General features: G+C 37.0%; 1 protein-coding gene across 2 annotated transcripts in view; it reads right to left on the bottom strand.

Annotated features, from left to right (window-relative positions):
- Positions 1–27,450, bottom strand: part of METTL15 (methyltransferase like 15) — a 212,833-nt gene that overhangs the window by 89,863 nt on the left and 95,520 nt on the right. For both annotated transcript variants that reach the window (XM_052653250.1, XM_052653251.1), the window contains exon 3: positions 25,666–25,802. In XM_052653250.1, coding sequence (XP_052509210.1) covers positions 25,666–25,802 — 137 coding nt within the window. The remainder of the gene's footprint in view (positions 1–25,665; positions 25,803–27,450) is intronic.

Below are 27,450 nucleotides of genomic sequence, written 5' to 3'. Positions count from 1 at the left end.
GGAGATCCCAGAGTGCTATTCTTAATTTGAACTAAACCTTAATACTAAAATATTGATATTTGCTTCAGCATTTGAATGCAGTAAAATTAATGGAAGGAAACTAGAATAGAACAGTTTCCCTCTCAAAAAAGTAGCTGAAATGTTAACAGTATGATATATATCATTTTATTAAATCAGGTAGGAAGATTAAAGGGTCTACAATTGTAGCAGTTCAGAAAAGCAAACACACTGATTTATGTTTTTAGATGTTCGTTCCCTCTTCAACTATTTTAACTGTACCAAATACCATATTGCATAAACTTCTATTGCTAAGAGAGAAAAAGTGTGACCAAAAGAAATCATGAGACTAATTCTAAACACAGCAATATTTCTGTAGCTAACGTAATACTCCACTTGAAGCACACCTGCAAGGCGACTGTTCCACTTACACCAGTGATGACATCAAAACGTCATACATTTTAGGAACTACTCTTTGGCATTTATTTTCAAATCATCCAAAATCCCTCTAGAATGCAAGTTTTAAAATATGCTATTTTTATTTCCACACTGTTTCTTCTTATCCTTCAACTGTGGCACAGAATTATATTTTTTTCTCAGTAAGGTCTCCAATTAGTAAAGAAATCATAAAACTACGTGTAATTATCCTTGGCTATAAAGCTTCAGCCACGTTGCCTCTTTCAGAAGAACAAGCACTCACTCAACCTAGGTTAACAAAATTATTAAAGCAATATGATGTCTAGAAAACAATGTAAGAAATTTGGTGTCTGCCAGTAACCAACTCTTACAGAAGGCTGGGCTAGATCTGTGAGATCTGGTTCTCAGTCTTACAGCAGCCTCAAAGAAACTCCAGGGTTCACAGAGAACATTTTGAAAATCACTAGTCAGATCTCTAAAAGTCCTTTCCCCTAATTCTTCAAGAGTGTGTGTTTTTTTTTTTTAAATATCTATTTTATCTCTTGGAAATAAAATAGTTATAGAGAGTTTAAATAAGGTAAAACTAAAATTTTATCTACCAAAAAAAAAAAAAGGAAAGACACTGATGAAAGTAAAAAGCAATAATATAATGGGCAAACACAGAAAAGGAAAATACCACACAACTTTATAACCTGATGAAATCCTTTTCCTTATATTTGAAGAAATGAGCATTTTCATATTTTAGGATGATGCTGTCTAAATTATCACTGACTAAAATTTACTATTTGGAAGTAACCTTTAGCTCTCTTTCTAGGATATTTTTTTTGCATATTAACAGTATATTTGAGATGTTCTAATTTAATTCAAAAAACAAATTTTGAGCACCGAGAATACAGAGGTGAATAAGACATCATTTCTGTCTTTGAGTTGCTCATTCTCCAGGGCAGAGATAGTGCAAAGCATGAGAGGAAATCAATAAATCTAAATATAGTAACCAGAATTTTAATATGACTATCTAAGAACAATTGATGAACAAGTGCATGCTAAAACATGCAAACATATTAGTGCTCTTCTATCAAATACTCGGTTCTGACATTCTCACAATTCTAGTGAAAAATGCCATTTTAAACAGTTTTATTGATATTATTTTAATAGCCCCCTGTTTTAGCTTCCTTATTTCTGCCCTTGGCCCCTTGAGAGTACTCTCAACATAGCAGCCAGAGTGATGCTTTTAAAACATGTCAGACAATGTCATTCATTCCTATGCTCAAAATCTGCAATGACTTCCCATTTTACTCAGAATAGAAGCCAAAGCTCTTACAACTGACTACAAAGCTCTGCCTGATCTGTCATCTGAGCACCACCACCCTCCCTGCCACCTATTAGCTTTCTGACATCATCTCTTACTCTTAACTAACTGTTACTTGCTCATTATCTACTTCCCATATGGACTTCCTTGCTTTTCCCTAAACACATCGGGCATGTGTGGTATAACCTTCATGCCTTTGCCCTGCCCTGGCTGCTGCTGCTCCTCAATGCTTATTCTCTCAGACCTATCATGTGCTAATATCTAATGCTTTCTGCGTCTGCTCAAATGTCCCATTCCTGTGAGACCCTCTTTACCCCACTGAAAACAGCAACTAGCTTTGTTTACATTCCCCCAGATTCTCAATCCTCTTTGTTCTGTTCTGGTATTTTTCCAGGGTACCTATCACATTTCTCACATAGACAATTTGCTTTTATTTATTATATGTTCTCCGCTGCTAGGATAAACTTCCATGGGGGCAGGGCTCTTTGTCTGATTTGTTCACTGATTTAGCCCCAGCACAGAGAAAAGTGCCTGGCACATTGTAGGGGTTCAACAAATATATGTTGAACAAATGAGCAAATTATCATGTTTCTAGAATGCTATTTCAAGAATAAAATTTCTAGAGCTGAAGCTGAAACTCCAATACTTTGGTCACCTGATGAGATGAGCTGACTCATTGGAAAAGACCTTGATCCTGCAAAAGATTGAAGGCTAAAGGAAAAGTGGGCAGTAGATGATGAGATGGTTAGACAGCATCATGGACTCAACAGACATGAATTTGAGAAAACTCCAGGAGATAGTGAAAGACTGCCTGCTGCAGTCCATGGGGTCACAAAGAGTTAAACACAACATAGAGAATGAACAACAACATTTCCAGAGTATATTACTATTTTGAGAAATCTGATAAATTCCTTCAAAATATATCTTTTGCTTTCTGATATTTATCTTGCTAAATAATTCCATTTGGCTTTTATTGTTTTTCAAGTTTGGGGTGCATCAGCAAATTAAAAATGTTCTCTATCATTTTATCACCTACTTTGTCAAACAGGTATCTTTTCACTCAGATCTCTCTAATTGTTTCAAGCACACCTGGAATATTGAAATACAAAGGAGGTGAGAGAGTCAATTCCTAGGTAGGTTGATAAGAAGTCCAGGGTCCCCTAGGAGGAGAAAGGAGTCCGGAGCCTTCGAGAAGGAGAAAGGTGTCTGGCGCTCTCAAGAAGAAAAGGACAAACGTTTTTTCTCTACACTGCTTTGTCGTACTCAATATAACAAAGTATGGTGCTCAAGGATGTTTCTCCCTAACAAGAACTTTCTGACTAATCTTGTTATCTTAAGACTTATATTGTGGAAGTGGATCTGGTAATACCTTTCTATTGTTAGTTTCAACCTTGTTAATTTAAGATATATGTTGTGGGAGTGGGTCTGATAAAGTATATAAGGCCTTGATAAGGCTAATGAGTGGGGGCACTCTCTGCCCCCCTTCTGATGTCTATGTCAAAAGCTTTTTCTGTTCCTTTTCATACTTTTATAAAACTCTACTACATAAAAGCTCTTGAGTGATCAAGCCTGGTCCCTGGTCCCAAAGCTAAATCTTCTTTGGAGATCAAGCATTGGACACATTCACCATAAGCTAACAGGCTGAGAGGTTGGTCAGGCAAGAACAGAGTAAAATGGAGGTGGGCACAGAGCAGACTGGAATGAACAAATTTGTTTTTAAAAAAGGAAAACTTGTCCTGGTAATGAAACTAGGAGATGATGGCAAACTGATCTGGCATGGTATTGCTAAGGTGGTAAATGGGGCCAAAGTTTATGTATATAATACGATTTCTAGAAGAAATTGTATTGCAAATAAAAAAGAGGGAAGATTCTTTTTTCGAATTAAAAATTGTATTTTATTTTGCCTGAGCAAATAGAAAAATAAAATCACCCTTAACAGATGGTTGGATTCAAGGCAAAGCAGGTTTTAAGAGGAAGATCAAGAGCTTTGTTTGGATGTGTTAGATTTGCGATTTCTATTAGACAGCCAAGTGGAAATGTTGACTAAGCAATTGCAGGAAAATGTCTAGAGATAAAAATATGAGAGTCAACAATGGGTAGTTTTAAAAGCTCTGAGACTGAATAAGATTACTGAGGGAGTCAGTGTAAATAGAAAAGAGGCCTGCAGAATGATCCCCAGAGAAGCACAAATATAATGGGAAGGTAAGAAGGAACTTCTAAAGGAGTTTGAGAAGAACTAAAGAGGTTATTGATGAAAGTGAAGGAGGAGAGTGAAAAAGTTGACTTATAACTCAACATTCAGACTAAGATCATGGCATCTGGTCCCATCACTTCTTGGCAAATACATTGGCAAACAATGGAAACAGTGACAGACTTTATTTTGGGGGGTTCCAAAATCACTGCAGATGGTGACTTCAGCCATGAAATTAAAAGACCCTTGCTCCTTGGAAGAAAATCTATGACCAACCTAGACAGCATATTAAAAAGCAGAGACATTACTTTGTCAACAAAGGTCCATCTATCAAAGCTATGGTTTTCCCAGTAGTCATGTATGGATGTGAGAGTTGGACTATAAAGAAAGCTGAGCACCAAGGAACTGATGCTTTTGAACTGTGGTATTGGAGAAGACTCTTGAGAGTCCCTTGGATGGCAAGGAGATCCAACCAGTCCATCCTAAAGGAAATCTGAATATTCACTGGAAGGACTGTTGCTGAAGCTAAAACTCCAATACTTTGGCCACCTGATGCGAAGAGCTGACTCATTTGAAAAGACTCTGATGCTGGGAACGACTGAAGGCAGGAGGAGAAGGGGACATGGCATCATCGATACTATGGACACGAGTTTGAGTAAGCTCCGGGAGTTGGTGACGGCCAGGGAAGCCTGACATGCTGCAGTCCGTGGGATTGCAAAAACAGTCCATGGACAGTTACAGCTGAGCAACTGAACTGAACTGAACTAACAGGGAGGAGAAAAGCAAAAGGATCCAAATAATATAGTTTGAAGGAGGAGGAAGTGGGAAACTGCATCACACAATGCTGACAAGTTCAAGTAAGAAATTAGAATTCCCCACTGAATTTGGTAATGTGGATATCACTGGTCTCTGTGATAGGAGGATTTTTGGTAGGGTTGGAAGGTGGAGCAGGTGAAAACGTTACTTGGGTAAACCCAAGTAAGAATGGAAGAAGAAGTTCAACACTGAACTTAGATGATGGAATAACTACAACAGAGAAGTGGATACACCACTTATATATTTGTACTTGAATGTTAACTCGGAGACTGCCTCCAAAATAATAAAAACAGAAGATGCAACTGCTACGGTAACAATAGTTATGATTCATTTAAATAACTAGGCATTATTTTCTCACTTATGATACTTCATTCATCATGAAGGTGATGTGACTGACACACAGAGTAAATTACCAAAGTCACATAGTTAACAGGAGGAAAAAAACTGCAGGTAGTCTTGTCTTCCAAAGAGACTTTCATTCTTCAGGTATCTACAATCTATATGAGTGTTTGTATGCCACAGGGTGGGGATAGGGGAAGAGCTTTATGGTTCAGATGGATATAGAAATTTAATATCTATATGTAATTATTTATATGAGCAAAATTATTTTTTAAATATCTTTTCTTATTCTCTAATATTTTGCTTGCTTTTAAAGAATTCTAGTATTAATATTCAAAGTTTTAGTCTGCTGTTAATTATTACTATTTGCATTATTTAATCAGTAAGGCAAATACTTTGTGTTCTAATCTAAAATAGTCAGAAGCAGAACAGAATGGTGGTTGCCAGGTACTAGGGGAAAGGGTAATTGGGGTGATATTAGGCAAAGGGTACAAAGTTTCAGTTACACAGGATAAGTAAGTCTTAGAGATCTACTGTGCAGCACAGATCCTCTGGTAAACAATATTGCATTATATACTTTAAAGTTTGCTAAGAGGGTGGATCTTATGTTAAGTATTCTTATCACAGAATAATAATAATAAATAAATAAATGGAAATAAACCTTTCGAGGTAATGAATATGCTTATGGCACAGACTGTGGTGATGTTTCAGGGATGCGTACTTATCTCCAAATCCATCAAGTTGTATATGTCTAATATGTACAGGTTTTAAAATGTCATTCACTTTCAGTAAACTGGTTTACAAAAAATTACTTTGTGTTATAAAAATAAGTACAAAGAAGTATTCTTGACTTATAATGTGCTCCTTTTTGGGTATTTATATTCATTGCATTTGATAATATAAATATCAATTTTAAACCACTTAAAACCATATTCATAATACCATATGTGGTTCCTTAATGTGAGAAATTTAGATTGCTATTAGGGATATAATAAGAAATAAAGACTGATTTTGGTTTCCATTTGAATTCCTTCCATACAGGTACATAACTTTGAAATTCCAAGCTTAGACTAGTTCTTATTCTATTTTTCCTCATGATGCATATGCTGCTACCTTAATAAGGAGAAAAAAATGGGTCAAGCCCTGTTAGATATTCAGAGTGTGGGTGGAAATCCTTTGACGAACTTTCTGGGGATGCCTCTTAACATGGGAATTGCTGTTGAGATTCCATGAGAAAAAGATAAAATTCTGTCAGTGGCACTATCTCTTACAAATAAACCCTTTCACACCCACTAAAAAAAGGTTAGAAAGGTGCCTGAAATCTAGCAATTAACCAACATCATTGCAAAATTTTCATGCAGAAAATCCTACGCTGAGCCTACACATTGCACACAATATGTTCCTTTTAATATACTTGCTGATATGAAAAATAATTCTCTAAGATATAAAATAAGTAAGGGTGTTAATACAAAAAATATTTTCTACATTTATTCTATGTCTCCTGAGAGCCTCAATTATTACATGACAATTTCCTGTCATATAATTAGCTTTGTTTCTTTCAAAGATATGATTATTTTTGTTTTCAGGGGTTTGACACTTTAAATCTGAATTTTTCAATTTCAGTGAAAGGAAAACAGACTACCATGAGTAGAGAATGGAATAAAGTTTCTTATAACATATAGTATCTAAAGACATAATGGGAATATGTATATTCCCATAGAAGTTCCTTAGGTGTGCAGGACCTCAATTGGTTTCTATATAGTAAAAGCTAGTAATAAGGGCTCTGAGTTCATTGGAAGGTATACTATATTTAATCAAAGTTTATCTCCTACTATTTCAGTGAGAAAATTTGTATTTAATGAGGAGTTGAGTCTGCAGTTAGCCCCTTAATTCTCTCTGGAACCTAGATCTAGACTAACAACATTACTTTAAATAGTGGTTTGGAGATTTTACTAGTTCTATTTACACTGTGAAAGTAGAAAGCAAGATAAACTCAGCAAACTGCATCTAATTTTTTATTTTACACATTTGATGCATCAAATGGAAAATCATCATCCATTCATTTATCCATCCATATGACCTTAATCCAGTATCTGCTATAGAATTTGGAAGATACAAAGTCAGGTAAGACACAGTCACGCTTTACAGAGTATACCATATGGAAGTAAACCAACAGAATAATGTCTTAAGAACCTGGATAAGGATTGCAAAGGGTGTAATAAAGAGATAGAGGAAGGATATTAAATCAAACTGGGAAGTCACTGAGGACTTCCTGAAGGACAAGGTACTTAGTCTTGAAAGATAAGTGGGGTAAATACTGAACAGTTAAATGAACAGCATGTAGACATAGAGAGTGGTAGGACAAAACATGATGAATTTATTATGTAAAAGCAGTTTAACACATCATGGAAGGTATAAGGAGACTGGTGTGGAGTCACAGGAAATAAATTTAGAGAAATGACAAAGGTCAAATGCTTAATGGCCTCCTATGGTAAGCCAAGAAGTTTAACTTTATCTGGAAAGCTATGGTTCATCATTGGAAAACTTTAATAATTTTAACATGGAATAAAGCCTGCTATATGGAAGCATTACTTGAATAGCTTATTTAATTTGATCGGTGACATTTTGTTATTATAAACATTTCACTTGTCCTATGAAATGTCCATAATATGTCCTATGTAATGTGTATCCTTCCTCCTCATAAATATTGATAACAATGGCATTTTATTTAAATAACATAGAGTAAGATCTTCCATACTTTTAAAGCTTATTGCCACAATATCTAAGAGTCCTGGCACTCATTACTCTGTATTATAAATTCCTGTTTAGTGTCTATCATGCATGGTAAAGTAGAAAGAGATTATATTGCTCTTTTTACCGAGCTATATTTCCAGAATGCAGTTTAATATCTGCTCCAAAATAGTTCCTTGAACTAAATGAGCAACAAACAATACTTAAAGCAAAAATAAGAACAGATATTCCAAAAATAATTTAAGGTTGAGTTTAGAATGCATTTGATATTTTCCCTTCGAGGAGATTTATCTACCTGATATCATTAGTGGTTTACCTATATATTTGATAATGAGCTGTCTCTTGTGGTACAGAGACACAGTGCCCTAATCTTGGGCTTCTGAGCATTCCCAATCCCCAGCCTATTTCCCTATACACAGCAGGCACTAAAATGAATGTTGAATTGTGCATTAAATTTAGATTGCATTCTCTCAGGAAACAAGAATAAAATACTAAAGCAGATAATCCAATCCAGCAGCTGTTTGTTTCAGTTTTACTTTAAATATCAGACAAAATGGGGGTGTAGAGAACAGGATTATACATATAATTACAGCAAATGTATTCTGATTTAATTAGTTTATGATGTTAGAGAAAATACAACTATTGTTTTCATTCTTTTAATAACTCAGAAGCCCAAACATAAAGGGTTTTACTAAAATTTTCTCACACGTAATAAAATATGTCTCTAAATATGTATTGCTTATACAAGATAAAATAAAATGAAGTCTTTCTAGGTATAGTCACTCTTGTGCTGAACAAGCTGCTATTCTTATCCTGGTACCATATGGTTATGTTCAAATGACGTAGGCAATAAAAATGGATTATCTTAAGTTTGTGAAGAGGTAATTCATTTTCACATAGTTATGATAATATGAAACACCATTTGCATTTCAAATATACATGTTGACTTCCATGAATTGGTTTTGTAAGCTTTAAATCAAATATTCTAACTGAAGAAATAAATCTATAACACTATTTGGGAATGAGTGTGGAGATGCTACTTATATAGGTCTACACACATCTACTGGAGAAGGCAATGGCACCCCACTCTAGTACTCTTGCCTGGAAAATCCCATGGATGGAGGAGCCTGGTAGGCTGCAGTCCATGGGGTCACAAAGAGTCGGACACAACTGAGCAACTTCACTTTCACTTTTCATTTTCATGCATTGGAAAAGGAAATGGCAACCCACTCCAGTGTTCTTGCCTGGAGAATCCCAGGGACGGGGGGAGCCTCGTGGGGGACCGTCTATGGGGTCGCACAGAGTTGGACATGACTGAAGCGACTTAGCAGCAGCAGCAACACACATCTACAGTTAAGTTTGTATTGTCAGAAAACAACCACCAAAGAGTTTATCTGAAATAAACACTTGCAGAATGTCTACTTATGCCAGCAATGAGTTAAATAATAATAAGAACTTAAACCTACAGAAAATGAAGGCAACTCAAGAATCAGCCTTCCAGAATTTTCAGGTTTCAGAATAAGAAGGGACTAAGAATTAAATATGGAAAAACCTTCAACCTTCTTTAATGAGGAAAACGTAGCTTCCAGGAAATCAGCAACTTATGAATAAAGAAGGAGAAAGCCAAAGAACATGAGACATATAGGAAATTTTTCTGATTGGTTGGTGACATTCATAAATATTAGTTATTTTGGCCTGAAGCCAAGAGTTGATGGAGAAATCAAAACTTACAACCAGTAAGTCTGGGTGGGAGGGAGAGGAAGACAATAATACAGTTCACATGCAGTCTTCAGTATTTACACTGACAGTGGGAAAGAGGGCTCCAAAATCACTGCAGATGGTGACTACAGCCATGAAATTAAGAGACGCTTACTCCTTGGAAGAAAAGTTATGACCAACCTAGATAGTATATTCAAAAGCAGAGACATTACTTTGCCGACTAAGGTCCATCTAGTCAAGGCTATGGTTTCTCCTGTGGTCATGTATGGATGTGAGAGTTGGACTGTGATGAAGGCTGAGCGCCGAAGAATTGATGCGTTTGAACTGTGGTGTTGGAGAAGACTCTTGAGAGTCCCTTGGACTGCAAGGAGATCCAACCAGTCCATTCTGAAGGAGATCAGCCCTGGGATTTCTTTGGAAGGAATGATGCTAAAGCTGAAGCTCCAGTACTTTGGACACCTCATGTGAAGAGTTGACTCATTGGAAAAGACCCTGATGCTGGGAGGAATTGGGGGCAGGAGGAGGAGGGGACGACCAAGGATGAGATGGCTGGATGGCATCATGGACTCGATGGACGTGAGTCTGAGTGAACTCCGGGAGATGGTGATGGACAGGGAGGCCTGGCGTGCTGCGATTCATGGGGTTACAAAGAGTCGGACAGGACTGAGCGACTGAACTGAACTGAACTGAAGAAAACACTTTGTATCATGAGGAATGTTGGATGCAGTGTCCCTTACCTTAAATTTTAAACCATCTCCGATAGATCCATGTTAAGGAACCAAGCAGATAGAGACAGGAAATAAGAGCCAATCATCTTGGTATACACCAATGAAATTTCTCAGGATCTTAAAATAATGATGATAACAATTATTATAATCATATAAGACAATAATATATGATTATACTAATTGTTGTCATCATTATGGGTTTAGAAAAGGAAGAGGTCCTAGAGATCAAATTGACAACATTCACTGGATTATAGAAAAAGCAAGGGAAGTTCAGAAAAACATCCATCTGTTTCATGGACTATGCTGAAGCCTCTGACTGTGTCGCTCATGACAAACTACGGAAAGCTCTTAGAAAAATGGAAATACAAGACCATCTTACCTGTCTCCTGAGAAACCTGTATACGGGTCAAGAAGCAACGGTTAGAACCCTGTATGGAACAACTGATTGGTTCAAGATCAAGAAGGAAGTAAGACAGGACTGTCTGCTGTCACCCTGTTTGTTTAACCTATATGCTGAGCACATCATGAGACATGACGGGCTAGATGAGTTACAAGCTGGAATCAAAACAGACAGGAAAATCATCAACAACTTCAGATATGCAGATGATACCACTCTAATGGCAGAAAGTGAAAAGGAACTAAAAAGCTTCTTGCTGAGGGTGAAGTAGGAGAGTGAAAGAGCTGGCTTAAGATTAATATTAAAAAAACTAAGATCATGGCATCCGGCCCCATTCAGTTCAGTTCAGTCGCTCAGTCGTATCTGACTCTTTGTAACCCCAAGAATTGCAGCACGCCAGGCCTCCCTGTCCATCACCAACTCCCGGAGTTCACTCAGACTCATGTCCATCGAGTCAGTGATGCCATCCAGCCATCTCATCCCCCTCTGTCGTCCCCTTCTCCTCCTGCCCCCTATCCCTCCCAGCATCAGAGTCTTTTCCAGTGAGTCAACTCTTCACATGAGGTGGCCAAAGTACTGGAGTTTCAGCTTCAGCATCATTCCCTCCAAAGAAATCCCAGGGCTGATCTCCTTTGGGCAAATAGAAGGTGTAAAGGTGAAAGTAGTAACAGATTTCCTCTTCTTGTGCTCCAAAATCACTGCGGATGGTGACTGCAGCCATGAAATCAGAAGACTTGCTTCTTGGCAGGAAAGCATGACAAACCTAGACAGTGTGTTGAAAAGCAGAGACATTACTCTGCCGACAAAGATCCATATAGTCAAGGCCATGGTCTTCCCAGTGGTCATGTATGGTTGTGAGAGCTGGACCATACGGAAGGCAGAACACCAAACAATTGATGCCTTCGAACTGTGGTGCTGGAGAAGACTCCTGAAAGTCCCTTGGACAGAAAGGAGATCAAACCAGACAATCTTCAGGAAGATCAACCCTGAATATTCCCTGGAAGGACTGATGCTGAAGCTAAGGCTCCAGAATTTTAGTCATCTGATGCAAACAGATGACTCACAGGAAAACTGTCTGATGCTGGGAAAGATGGAGAGCAGAAGGAAAAGAGGGTGTCAGAGGATGAGATGGCTGGACGGCATCACTGATTCAGTGATCATGAACTTAGGCAAACTTCGGGACATGGTGAAGGATAGGGAGGCCTGGCCTGCTTTAGTCCATGGGGTCACAAACAGTCAGACATGACTGAACAATGACAACAATATTGTCTTCTATAATAATTATAACAAAGAAACCATAGCTAATATTTATAAATTTTATGCTAAAGCATTTAATTACAGAATTTTAGTTAATCCTCATAAAACACCATAAGGTATGTGTGAATAGGAACTCATTTTACAGATGAGAATAAAAACTCAGAAAGCTTAAGTCACGCTTTTTAAATCCAGCTAGAAAGAGGCAGAACTAACACTCCAAAACAGGAGTGTTTGATTCCAAAATCCAGACTGCTTCTCCAGCAGTTCATATCTGGATATAGTTGGATATCTGTCATACGATATACCCAGAAGAGTCCAAGGGGGAAGGATCCAGATAGAGACAAAGAAGGTTCACAGGTCTTATGAGTCCACCAAGTCTCTGGGAAGGAAAAAAAAAAAGAAAAAACATCCAAGCAGGGTAACTGAAAAGTTTAATAAAGAGACAATTTACAAACACATGACTAGTTTAAGGAGAGACAAAAAAGGATGTGAGAAGTATCCTAAAGCTAAGAGGTGAAGAGTCAAGGGTGAAAAGCGGTGACTGAAATTCTCAAGAGCCAGAGCTGTTATGTAGTAGAAGAGGCCTATGAACAATGAAGTCTGCAGACGAATGTGGTCACTCCTAAGACACACTCAGACCTTATCTCCTCTGTGCTCCAATTTTTTGCCCTTTTCACTAATTTCTGAACCCAATCAGAAGCCAGGAGATAAATGGTGTTGATCTATAAAAGTCATCTTCCTGGGATCAAGGGCAGAGAGAGGATCTAAAGACAAATGGAGAGTATTTAGGACAACTGGTAGTAATTCAGAAGAGTAAGGGTTGACAAAGAAAACTGAGAAAAGCAGTGCATTTGGTAAATCTAGGATAAAATACCTTTTTGAGCCTGTCCATCTTCCCTTTTCTAAGGTACGATCGTAATCCCCAATAAGAAGAAAAGTTAAATTACTTTCATATACTATACATTTTTAAATGATTTGATTAAAATGTTTAGTCACGCCAGTTCAGTTCAGTTCATTTGCTCAGTTGTGTCCAACTCTTTGCGACCCCATGGACAGCAGCACGTCAGGCCTTCCCATCCATCACCAACTCCTGGAGTTTACTCAAACTCATGTCCATTGAGTCGGTGATGTCATCCAACCATCTCATTCTCTTTTGTCCCCTTCTCCTCTTGCCTTCAATCTTTCCCAGCATCAGGGTCTTTTCAAATGAGTCAGCTTTTTTTATCAGGTGGCCAAAGTATTGGAGTTTCAACTTAAGCATCAGTCCTTCCAATGAATATTCAGGACTGATTTTCTTCAGGATGGACTGGTTGGATCTCCTTGCAGTCCAAGGGACTCGAGTCTTCTCCAACACCACAGTTCAAAAGCATCAATTCTTTGGCGTTCAGCTCTCTTTATAGTCCAACTCTCACATCCATACATGACTACTGGAAAAACCATAGCCTTGACTAGACAGACCTTTGTTGGCAAAGTAATGTCTCTGCTTTTTAATATGCTATCTAGGTTGGTCATCGCTTTTCTTCCAAGGAGCAAGGGTCTTTTAATTTCATGGCTGCAGTCACCATCTGCAGTGATTTTGGAACCCCCCCAAAAAAAGTCTGTCACTGTTTCCACTGTTTCTCCATCTATTTCCCATGAAGTGATGGGGCCAGATGCCATGATCTTAGTCTGAATGTTGAGTTTTAAGCCACCTTTTTCACTCCTCTTTCACTTTTATCACGAGGCTCTTTAGTTCTTCTTTGCTTTCTGCCATAAGGAACTTATTTCATATAAATCTAAATTAAAAGATATGAATCTAAAAGCAATAATAATTTTAAAAATTGAGATGCAATTCATTCACTATAATATTCACCCTTTTAAAGTATACAATTCAGTGGTATACACTGTAAATATTTTGACTACAGACATCTCTTACTCTGAAATTCAATTCCATTCCCCAACTATATGTCTTTTGTTCATAGTCAGTGTCTATATTTCACCATCTGTTTCATTCACTGCAAAACAGTCAAGCAAAGTACAGTTTAAGAGAAGGCAGTTTTCAGGGGCTTCCAATTCTGCAGGCAAATTGGGATTTCCAGGCAACAGGATCCTGTAAAGTGTAACTGTAATCTACGCATTGGTTTGTGTTTGGTTCGAATCATAAAAACTTGCTAGCTTACATATATTAATATATTCCAAGCAGACCTAGGTTCTAAGGGGTATGAACATATATTAGACAAACGTATTTCTGTCTTCAATGAACATTTAGTACACAATGTGAACAAATATGTAGAAGAGAACCATATTAGGATAGGTAGTTTAAAAAATTTTTTGATCATGATACATAGAAATATGGTTCAACTGCAATCCCATATACAAAAATATAACATATGCATATATGCATATGTGTGCTAAGTTGCGTCAGTCATGTCCAACTCTGTGCAACCTTATGGATAGCAGGCTCCTCTCCGTGGGATTTCCTAGGAAAGAATACTGGAGTGGGTTGCCATTTCCTATTCCAGGGGATCTTCCTGACCCAGGGATAGAACCCATGTATCTTGCATCTACCTGCACTGGTATGTGGGTTGTTTATCACTATCACCATTTGGGAAGCCCATATGCATATATATATATATATATATTCACACACACACACACACACATGCACATACATACACATACATGGAAACGATTCCATTATGCAATATATTTTCTATTCTATTCCATTCTACTCCATAAAATGTTGATTAAGACCCCCAAAAATGATTTCATGTACTCTCTAAAAGAATACACGATACAGTGTTCTAAGTCTAAACCTCACAACATTCCTAGGAAATAGATACTATTACTATCCCTATTTTACAGAAGAGAAAACTGAGAAACAGAGAGGTCAAGTAATTTGTCCAGTTTTTCAGTGAGAAAATCAGAGCTGTGATTAAAAAAAACCAGCAGTCTGGTTGTAGAACTTTATAATAAAGAAGAAAAAGAGAGATTAAATATTTAAGTTACCAAGACTTGAGGGAGAACTAAATGACCCTCACTGCTGATTACACACAAAGGGTGAGCGAAAGGAAACAGTTAAACAAGACTACTGCCTGGGCTCATTCACCCAACAAATGAATGAATGTTTCCCAGCTGATGCCATTCTCCCAGAGAGTGACAAGAGGTGGAGCAGATTCTGGAGGAATTAAAATTACTGAAAGTCTTCAGTGAGAATGCAAATACTCGGCAGGAATTAGGAAAATGGCAGGATTGAATGTACTTATCCTTTTTCTTCTTCCTTATACTGGTCAAGTCAGAGAAGTGGGAATACTTGAAGGGTCTTTTAAAATTTAGTGCCACAATATTAACATTGGTTTCACCTGTAAGCATGCAACATAATTTTACTTTGGAATGAATTATTTTTAGAATACTATCAAAATGGGAATGGGATGCTAGGGACCATTAAAGCAAAGCAAAATGTTAATAGGAAGACAAGGAAAAGAAACTCTTTAAGTCTCAATCGCCATCGGCTTCCAGGGAGAGTGGCAATTCCTACCCTTCTAAATGGTCTCAGTGTGTGCTCAGTTTCTCAGTCGTGTCCAGCTCTTTGTGACCAGATGGACTGTAGCCCACCAGGCTCCTCTGTCTATGGAATTTTCCAGGCAAGTATACTGGAGTGGGTGGCCATTTCCTGCTCCAGTGGGTCTCCCCAACCCAGGGACAGAACCCACGTCTCCTGTGACCCGTGCATTGGCACGTGGATTCTTTACCACTGTGCCAGTCTTACTGAATCCATTTCAGTTTTACCCTTCTCCAACCCATTCTTCATATAGCAGGCAGAATAATCTCTTAAAGCAAATATGATTATATCAATTCTTTCTTTCACTGCTGCCCATTCACTGCTCTTAAAATTCAAAATCTTTAATAAGGTCCTATGGTTTGGCACTAGCTTACTTCTCTAGCCACACTAACTCTCTATCATCCACTCACACTGTTCATTTTACAGTCCCTTCAGTAACATAACAGTCTCTTTCCTGCTGAAGATCTTTAAATATTCTGTTCTCACTACCACAAATGCTCCTCTTGCTTCACCACCCCTCCCTCTTTACTGAGCTACCAGTCACTACTTCAGATTCTGACTTAAATTCACATACTCAGGTAGCCTTTCAAGATGTTCTAGACTAGATAAGAACATATCACTCTTAAAACATATTGTACTCACATTTCTCTTAAAACATACTATATTCATTCTGACATAATCACAACTGTATTTAAATTACAAATAGTGGAATTATTTGTGTGCTTCACTGTAATGGACAGAAGGGCCAGGCAGGCTACAATCCATGGGGTCAGAAAAAGTTGGACATGACTTAACAATTAAACAACAACAAAACTCTGTGAAGGCGGGGACTATATTTCCTAATCCTTTTGAAACCATTAGAACTGTCAGATTGCCTGAAAATTACTTAGTACAATGTATGCTTTTCTCCAAGCTTCAGAACTGAACATTTAGTAAACCAGAGAGTCAAGTACTTTCATCTCCTAAAACACCTTGTAATGATTGATATCCCTTACATAAAGGTTATATTTAAAAGTATCCAGTGGGGCAAAATGCAAGATTCTATTTTGGTAATGTTTATATTACCAAAAAGACTGAAGAGGCGACATACCATCATCAACAAAAGATCTAGTTAATTTTTCCAAGTTTTCTTATTTTAATGCTTGTTTGTATTTATAAAAATGCTTTTACTTTGACAATCATAGCATAACTAATCTCTTCTGGTAAGTAAGATTAATAATAACCGTGTCTCATACCTTATCCTTGCAGTCTAAATTGTAGGTAAATAGGGTTATTTAAGAAGATAGTATATTTATTTCACATGATTTTTACATTGGTCCTAGAGACAAAATGCCTGGGATTGAGTTTGGACTCTGCTACTGAATGTGACCAAATTGCTGTTTTATATATTTACAGGTATATATAAAATAGTGTGGTAGCAAGAACCCAAGCAGTGAACCTGAAGCCAAAACTTGCCTTTGCCAGGATATCCTGTTCAAATGTAATGAAAAATAAGAAACGTTGGCCAAGAAGGTAAATGGTAAAATTCAAGTGCTACAGAACAGACTATACAACTTGGACAGATTATATGCATAATTTAGAACAGATCACATCCTATAAGTAAATTCACCTGTAACGTTCCAAGTTAATGATCATAGAACAAACTTCACACAAAAAGCCAGTTATTGATACTTATTTTTTCTGAAAACAAACAAAACACTGGAAGTTCAAATAGTATTAATAACATAATGCTCCTCAAGGATGTGAGACTATAGGATACATATTAATATCTCTTATCAAAGGTAAGATTAGACAAACAACACTACAAGCAAGACACAAACAAACAAAAGACTAATATCTACACAACTTCCAAAGTGTTACCCTAAATAAACTATTACCTATGTAAGAAAGCATTAGTAACACAGACTCAGGTAGACAAACACACAGATGTTTCCCTTTTACATATTTATAGAAAAACTAAGATGTGATCAATTGGTAGAGAACTGAGCCTATATAAAGAACTCAAAATGGAATTTACAGTATTAGAAAAAGGCTAGTGGGATGCATTAAAATGAATAAAGTCAATTTAAGTATAATTAAGTTTAGATATTACTGCCAAACAATGCACATGCAATCTGATAATTATCATAATAGTAGATATTAATGTTTAAAAGCCAAAATAATATTTTAAAAGCCAAGATCTAGAAAACAAATAGGAAGCAAAAATTAGACTAGTAAGTTCTCACTTTATATGGGGTGCTAACCAATAAATGTTTCTTTTTGCATAATTAACAATAAAAAATGTTTAAGTACTTTAATCCTAAAAAATTTCCAGTTTCTATAATGAAAAGGACATCTTTTTTGGGTGTCAGTTTCATAAGGTCTCGTAGGTCTTCATAGAACTCTACAAGTTCAGTTTCTTCAGCATTACTGGTAGGGGCATAGACTTGGATTACTGTGATACTGAATGGTTTGCCTAGGAAATGAACAGAGATCATTCTGTCATTTTTGAGACTACATCCAAGTACTGCATTTCAGACTGTTTTGTTGACTATGATGGCTACTCCATTTCTTCCAAAGAATTCTTGCCCACAGTAGTAGATATAATAGTCATCTGAGTTAAATTCACCATTCCAGTCCATCTTAGTTTGCTGATTCCTATAATGTTGATGTTCACTGTTGCCATCTCCTGTTTGACCAATGCTGGTAAAGTAATGCTTAAAATTCTCCAAGCCAGGCTTCAACAGTACGTGAACCGTGAACTTCCAGATGTTCAAACTGGATTTAGAAAAGGCAGAAGAACCAGAGATCAAATTCCCAACATCCACTAGATCATCGAAAAAGCAAGACAGTTCCAGAAAAACATCTATTTCTGCTTTATTGACTATGCCAAAGCCTTTGACTGTGTGGATCACAACAAAATGTGGAAAAATTCTTCAAAAGATGGGAATACCAGACCACCTGACCTGCCTCTTGAGAAATCTTATGCAAGTCAGGAAGCAACAGTTAGAACTGGACATGGAACAACAGACTGGTTCCAAATAGGGAAAAGAGTACGTCAAGGCTATATATTGTCACACTGTTTATTTAACTTATATGCAGAGTACGTCATGAGAAACGCTATGCTAGATGAAGCACAAGCTGGAATCAAGATTGCCAGGAAAAATCTCAATAACCTCAGATATGCAGATGACACCACCCTTATGGCAGAAAGTGAAGAAGAACTAAAGAGCTTCTTGTTGAAAATTAAAGAGGAGAGGGGAAAAGTTGGCTTAAAACTCAACATTCAGAAAACTAAGATCATGTCATCTGGTCCCATCACTTCATGGGAAATAGATGGGGAAACAGTGGAAACAGTGAGAGACTTTATTTTCTTGGGTTCCAAAATCACTGCAGATGGTAACTACAGCCATGAAATTAAAAGACTCTTGCTCCTTGGAAAAGTTATGACCAACCTAGACAGCATATTAAAAAGCAGAGACATTACTTTGCCAACAAAAGTCCATCTAGTCAAGGCTATGGCTTTTCCATTAGTCACATGTGTACGTGAGAGTTCGACTATAAAGAAAGCTGAGCGCTGAAGAACTGATGTTTTTAAACTGTGGTTTTGGAGAAGACTCTTGAGAGTCCCTTGGACTGCAAGGAGATCCAACTAGTCCATCCTAAAGGAAATCAGTCCTGAATATTCATTGGAAGGACTGAAGATAAAGTTGAAACTCCAATACTTTGGCCACCTGATGCACAGAACTGTCTCATTTGAAAAGACCCTGATGCTGGGAAAGATTGAAGGCAGGAGGAGAAGGGGACAACAGAGGAGGAGACAGTTGGATGGCATCACTGACTCAATGGACATGAGTTTGAGTAGACTCCAGGAGTTGGCGATGGACATGGAAGCCTGGTGTGCTGCTGTCCATGGGGTCACAAAGAGTCATACACGACTGAGTGACTGAACTGAACTGAACTGAATCTTAAAAAATATTGACATCGGTCAGTGGTAAATTGAAAAAAAAATTTTAAATGTTGTCAAAATAGCTAGAGAAAAGGCAAAGACAAATATATATACATTGACAATGGATAAGAGAAAATTTAAATGCTGAAGAAAATTTCAATAAAACACAAAAATAGAAAGTGTAAGACAAGATGACATAGAAACAGTAAGCTTCTCCTGATTTAATTACCCTTTACAGAAAACATGCTCAGATTTGTTTACACAAAGTACATCTGGTATTTGTTTAATGGAAATACACCTAAAATAAAATAGTATAGAAAGACTTAGAATAGCAGTAATATGGATAAAGATAAGACTATATTAGAATTCTAGTAAACTAAGTTGCTGCTTATTTTGGTGGTATGGACTATGAATTATTTTAATTTACTTCTCAGCACTTTTCTGTACTTTGTCATTTTAATTAAGAAAAAATATTAGTCAGAAACACAAATACAGTGGTCAATGGAAAAATATATCATGCTTCTGGATTGGAATGCAGAGTAAAGATGTTAATTCTTTAATATGTATTTACCACAAGTGATCAAAATGGTTTTTAAACTTGGCCAAGATATTCAAAGCTTTAAAGGTACAAAAAGGAAAAAAAATCCCCAGAAGTTCACAAAAGAAATAATACATGTAATATAATGAAACACTAGCAATTAAAAAGATGGAATGAAATATACAAAATCGTTACTACTTAAGTGGTGGTTTAACAAGTGAGTTTAATTTTTTTCTGTGTACTTTTCTATATAAGTTTACCCAAGTGAGAATATCTACTTTGACAAACTATTGAAAGCAACAGCTTCTTGTAGTTTTATAATTTAGTTTTTGTTGTTGTTGTTAGTCACTAATTTATTTCTGACTCTTGGCGACTCCTAGACTGTAGTCTGCCAGGCTCCTCTGTCCAGTGGATTTTCCAGGTAAGAATATTGGAGTGGGTTGCTATTTCCTCCTGAATGATCTTCTGGAGCCAGGGATTGAACCTGCATCTCCTGCATTGGCAGGTGGATTCTCTACCACTGAGCAAGCAGGGAAGCACCATAACTCCTTTCAGTTCAGTTCAGTTCAGTCGCTCAGTCGTGTCCGACTCTTTGTGACCCCATGAATCGCAGCACGCCAGGCCTCCCTGTCCGTTACCATCTATCAGAGTTCACTCAAACTCACGTCCATCGAGTCGGTGATGCCATCCAGCCATCTCATCCTCTGTCATCCCCTTCTCCTCCTGCCCCTAATCCCTCCCAACATCAAGGTCTTTTCCAATGAGTCAACTCTTCGCATGAGGTGGCCAAAGTACTGGAGTTTCAGCTTTAGCATCATTCCTTCCAAAGAAATCCCAGGGCTGATCTCCTTCAGAATGGACTGGTTGGATCTCCTTGCAGTCCAAGGGACTCTCAAGAGTCTTCTCCAACACCACAGTTCAGAAGCATCAATTCTTCGGCACTTAGCCTTCTTCACAGTCCAATTCTCACATCTATACATGACTACTGGAAAAACGATAGCCTTGACTAGACGGACCTTAGTCAGCAAAGTAATGTCTCTACTTTTCAATATGCTAGTCAAATGATGTAATCAATTATAATTTTTATTTTCTTTATACATGTCTATATTCTCTAAACTCAATATGCAGAGCACATATTAACTCTAAATTCAGGAAAAAAAGTTTTAAAAAAAATTGTCTTCCAATATCCATCTTCCACTGTGGTAGAAGTCAGCTAACACCACAATGCTCCAATTTTAATGTGTTTCCTCTTGTACAGTCCTCAGAGGCACTAGGGAAAAGTTTCAGTTTTCAAACAACAGGTGATCTGACATGTCATCTTTTCTGAAAGTGCTAAAATGGGTTAGCCTAAAATTCAGCTTTCCTATGAATTGGTTAGTTTTTTTGTGAAAATGTTAGTTTCTATTTTTGACTTAGTTTTAACAGAGTGAAGAACTTGGGATTTTTCAGAAGCATAGGCTACTCTTTGACAACAGAAAAATAAATGAATAAAAGAGAGAAAGAAATTAATTCCTCAAAAGATGTGCACATTGAAATGACAAAATGTTTCCTTTTGGCATACTTTACTGTATGTTGTAATTATAGATGTATTTTTAAGAATATAATCAATTTATCTAATCTGTCCATTCTTCCAACCAACCATCCATCCATTTATCCATTATCCCCAGAAATAATTCCTAGCCCAAATTTGTGTTTATCTTCATTATGTACATTTTATACTATCACTATAATTGGAGATATATATATATATATATAAATAATATATAGTATCACTTAGTTTTTTCTACTTTACATATGTATACAAGGATGGTAATCATTCATCTAGTCTTGTTTTTCTTAACTATTACTTTCCCTTCCTCTGTACCTCTCTCCACTATTAATTTCTTCTTTCTCAAGTTCTCTATGATTATACATATAAAAATGCATACACAAAGTCTGTAATAAGCCTATGGATATGTTTCTTTAGATACTGCTTCTTTTATTTAGATGTGATAGATTCTAAGAAGCTTATTTATTTTTTAATATTAAAAGATACCCATGAAAAATAAGAATCCTTTCCCCCATATCCTCATTTTTAAAACTACTGTCTTCCAGTTTACTATGTATAAATTTTATACCATTATTATTTTAATTTCATTTCCCTTTTCATGGCTGCTTTCGTGGAGCATCTTTTCACACACTGATGTTTAGTGATTGACCCTTCTATTATCAGTCTACTTTTCAAATTGGAATTTGTTGTCTTATCAATTTTGAGAGAACTCTATTTGATAAATATTAATAGGGTTCAGGAAAAGTTATCTTAGACTATGGCACCTTGGCATATTGAATATCTTTACACTGAAAGAATTTGTGAAATGGCACGTGCAGGTCATAAGAGCCTCAAGTGAGAGATGCCCCGTGTTGTGCTGTGCTTAGTCGCTCAGTCGTGTCCAACTCTTTGTGACTCCATAAACTGTAGCCCGCCAGGCTCCTCTGTCCATGGGGATTCTCCAGGCAAGAATACTGGAGTAGGTTGCCATGCCCTCCTCCAGGGGATCTTCCCAACCCAGGGATCGAACGGAGGTCTTCTGCATTGCAGGCAGATTCTTTACCAGCTGAACTACCAGGGAAGCCTGAGAGATGTCCTGCCTACATCTAAAAGTGTTTGAGATTTTAATCAGAACAGCTAATTGATTCTTGTGATACTTATCAACCTGTCATTGACTGTATGACATAAAGCCATACTTGTATTCTTGAATTTAATCCTATTAGGCCGTAGCTACGCAGAGAATCAGAGAAGGCAATGCTACCCCACTCCAGTACTCTTGCCTAGAGAATCCCATGGATGGAGGAGCCTAGTAGGCTACAGTCCATGGGGTCGCTAAGAGTCAGACACGACTGAGCAACTTCACTTTCACTTTTCAAAATGCCAACCCACTCCAGCGTTCTTGCCTGGAGAATCCCAGGGACAGCGGAGCCTGGCAGGCTGCCGTCTATGGGGTCGCACAGAGTCGGACACGACTGAAGTGACTTCAGCAGCAGCAGCAGTGTGCAGAGTATATCACGAGAAACACTGGGGTGAAAGAAGCACAAGCTGGAATCAAGATTGCTGGGAGAAATATCAGTAACCTCAGATATACAGATGACATCACCCTTAAGGCAGAAAGTGAAGCGGAACTAAAGAGCCTCTTGATGAAAGTGAAAGAGGAGAGTGAAAAAGTTGGCTTAAAGCTCAAACATTTAAAAAACTAAAATCATGGCATCTGGTCCCATCACTTCATGGCAAATAATTGGGGAAACAATGGAAAAAGTGACAGACTTTATTTTCTTGGGCTCCAAAATCACTGCAGATGGTGACTACAGCCATGAAATTAAAAGACACTTGCTCCTTGAAAGAAACACTATGACCAACCTAGACAGCATATTAAAAAGCAGGAACATTACTTTGCCAACAAAAGTCCGTCTAGTCAAAGCTATGGTTTTTCCAGTAGTCATGTATGGATATGAGAGCTGAACCATAAAGTTGAGCACCGAAGAATTGATGCTTTTGAACTGTGGTGTTGGAGAAGACTTGACAGTCCCTTGGACTGCAGGGAGATAAACCTTGAATATTCACTGGAAGAAGTGATGCAGAAGCTCCAATACTTTGGTCACCTGATGCAAAGAACTGACATTGGAAAAGACCCTGATGCTGGGCAAGACTGAAGGCAGGAGGAGAAGGGGACAACAGAGGACGAGATGGTTGGATGGCATCACCAACTCAATGGACATGAGCTTGAGTAAATTCTGGGAGTTGGTGATGGACAGGAAAACCTGGCATGCTGCAGTCCATGAGGACACAAAGAGTTGGACACGACTGAGTGACTGAACTGAACTCAGCTGAATTATCTCTTTCTGTTTTATCTTTTCATTGTTTAATTTATTAAACGGAATTACTTTGTGCATGAACCAAAAAAAAAAAAAAACTCAATAAAATTTGAGATAAGGTACTATACTTTAATAAAATGAGATTATTGGGTGATGGGCAAAATATACATCCCATTTCTGTCACTGTTAAGTCATATGTGCCTTTTAGCAAACTAATATGAGTAGCTAATAGTTTCCACATTTGTAAAGTGCAAAGAGAATACAGTCTTGAGATTCCATTTAAGAAACTAGAGTGTCTGGAAGAATAAGAGACCTTGGGAATCACCACCTTTAGAACAGTAATATCTAAGAGAACCAGGCTGTCTATGCTAGTGATATATAATGGAGATCTATATTCATTCTATAAGTGTTCAGATCATAATCAAGTAAACTCCTAAAAAGTTTCACAAATATGAATGCCCCAGTACAAGACTTCAAGAAGGTGCATTTTAAGTTACTTTGCTTAAAATGAAAGAATGATTAAAAAAAATACTGTTCCATGAAAACTCACCCTCATATTTCTGTTAGAAATAAAGAACCTAGGGTCAAATAGTTTTCTAGGGACTTCAGGAGAAGGCAATGGCACCCCACTCCAGTGCTCTTGCCTGGAAACTCCCATGGACGGAGGAGCCTGGTGGGCTGCAGTCCATGGGGTCTTGAAGAGTTGGACACGACTGAGCGACTTCACTTTCACTTTTCACTTTCATGCACTGGAGAAGGAAATGGCAACCCACTCCAGCATTCTTGCCTGGAGAATCCCAGGAACAGGGGAGCCTGGTGGGCTGCCGTCTGTGGGGTCGCACAGAGTCGGACACGACTGAAGCAACTTAGAAGCAGCAGCAGGGACTTCACAAACACTGTGATCTTGCAAACAAAAATCTAGGTATATTTATTTACCCTTTTATTGGGAGATGTAATCACATAGATTTGCAAAGAGTCTGGGACCTTAGAAAGGTTGAAAAGACTCTTCTAGATTTGTAATCCAACTTTCTAACTTTAGCCTGTGATTAAACCTTTCCATGGTCTTACTTTCGCTACTTCACCAGAGACCTTTTCATTGTTGGACAGCTACAACTGGTAAAAACTCTATGTCCAGTCACAATTTACCTCTGAAATTCTCATCTATTTTTTTTTTTTTTTTTTTTTGAATTTCAGTCTCTGGAGCTTAGCACAATAGAACAACTCCCCATTACAGAAAATTTACATATTTGGAGATGGCCATCTGAATTCCAAGATATTTGTCTTCTACGGCCTGATGTCTTAAACAACACGGCAAAAGGACATAACTCATTAATTGAAATGTTTTTCTCTAAAGGAAAATGCTTTACAACTTATAAAGACAATAAATAACCTTAAATTTTTTTAAAGTTCTACCATAAATGTTCACTATTTTTGACAGAGGGATAGAAAGGTCTAAATTTATTTGTGAACTGCCAAAAGATTTCAAAGAAAACTGCATTACATTGATGTATGTAACCTCATGAATTCTAAAGAATTTTTACATACTTATTTACTCCACTAAATTCTTAGAAACTGTAAATAAAATATTTTTTTAATGTTTTTAAAGTATGGATTATCTGGCAAAATACTACTGAAGGATGGGTTTCAACACATCTTCAAATATCTGCCAAAAATAATTTTTTTGTGTTTATACCTATTTACAAAGGATAAATGCAGTAATATTTTTAAGTGGTTCTAAAAATATCATTTACATCAATTCTTTTTGTATAAAAAGGGAGGAAATATTTCATTAAGTATAACATCATACAAGGGAACACAAATTCCAAAAGGTAAACCAAGATCCATAAAACTGAGCAACAAAATTAACTGTCTATACGAGAGTATTACTTACGGGTACAATTCTGAAAGCTGCTCAGCTATCGCATATGCTGTTGGGTCTCTGTCTAATGCATACAGAGTAATATCTGGCTCCTTCTGCAGAATGGCTCTTGTGTGTCCTCCTGAACCAAATGTCATATCTAGAAAAACCTAGCCAACACAGAAGAGAAAATTACCACTTAGTAAGAACAAAATTTATTCTTGCCAGCTTACTTTATTTCTAAACACACATAATGCTTTTCAGAGCTGATAGCAAATAGAAAAACAATTATACTATTAGTAATATATTTATTTTTGCCTAGAGTTCAATTTATCTTACATAAAATTTGGATCAATTATGACTGATCAGTCCAAAAGAATTTGCCAGAGTATCAACAAAATGATAATTTTTGTCATAGGCTGGCCAGTTCACGACAAATTTACATTTCCTCCTCTGAGGTCATACTGGCCATTGTGTTGTGCTGCTAGTTTTTCAATGCTTTCAAGCTCCTGGCTAAAAATATTTCCAACAATTTCTCATCATTTGAAACAGCTTACAATTGGTGTGACTCACTTTATCACAGTTTCTCTATAAACACTTTATATTAAACATAAAGATATTCAAGGAGAGAGAGAGAGATTATACCTAACAGTAGTCATAGGACAAATATTTAATTAACAAATTAGACGAGGAAAAAGCCCAGGGCTTAAGTCAAAACATCTGTGATAAAATCTATCTTTGCCACTAAGGAGCTATGTTGCCCTGGAAATGTCACTTAAAATTCCAGGGTGTCTAGACTTTTCCAGAGTTAAGAAAGAAAAAGAAGGTCTAGAAGAAGATATCCCAATATCTGCCTGATTGGTAAGGTGACATATAATTTCTCATATAAAGTGAAAGTCGCTCAGTCGTGTCTAACTCTTTGTGAGTCAATGGACTATATCCTGCCAGGCTTCTCTGTCCATAGAATTCTTCAGGCAAGAATATTGGAATGGGTAGTCATTCCCTGATCTAGGGTTTGAATTCAGATCTCCTGGATTGCAGGTAGATTCCTTACTCTTTGAGCCACCAGGGAAGCCCCAAAATTCTAGGTAGTGACCAAAACACTTTTGAAGTAAAAGATTTACCAGGAAAACAGGATCCAATATACACGGGTACATACATTTAAATGCTTGGATACATTCAAGATCCAGTTAATGAAGTTATGGATCTGAATCTATTTCTTAGCTATTTTAGTTAGCTGCACTAAAAAAAGCCAGCTGAGAGTTGGGCAAGAAACTAGAAATTAGACCAGGACCACGATGGAAAAGAATATTAAAAAAAGATTATAAATATTTATATATAGATAGATATGTGTGTGTTTGTGTGTGTGTGTGTAAAACTGAGTTACTTTGCTGTATAACAGAGATTAGCATAACACTGTAAATCAACTATACTTCAATTAAAAAACAAAAAGCCCAAGTGGGAAGAAATCAAGCCTGGAGCACAAGAAATATATATGTAAACAGGTTGTTGAATTGGAAGTCAAGATACTCTCAACACATCCTCTGAAAGTTATGCTCTTTAGTTTAATGCACTCTCTCAATAAATTTCACTGGTATGATGAAAATAAAAACAATTATTCCAGTAATACTGACTATTACGACAACATACACTAGAAGTTAGACTGTTAAAAATGTTTAAACATTAAACTTCTTAAAAAGTTCATGTGTACATTGCACAAAGGAAATTCCTATAATGGATCTGAACATTTCTCTGTCCTGAATGTCATAACTTTTTCCAGGGAGACAAGGCACAATTATGCTTTTTTTTTTTTTTTTT

This window comes from Budorcas taxicolor, chromosome 15 (genome assembly GCF_023091745.1).
Source record: "Budorcas taxicolor isolate Tak-1 chromosome 15, Takin1.1, whole genome shotgun sequence".
Classification (NCBI taxonomy): Eukaryota; Metazoa; Chordata; class Mammalia; order Artiodactyla; family Bovidae; genus Budorcas; species Budorcas taxicolor.
This window is presented reverse-complemented; position numbering and strand designations above follow the sequence as displayed.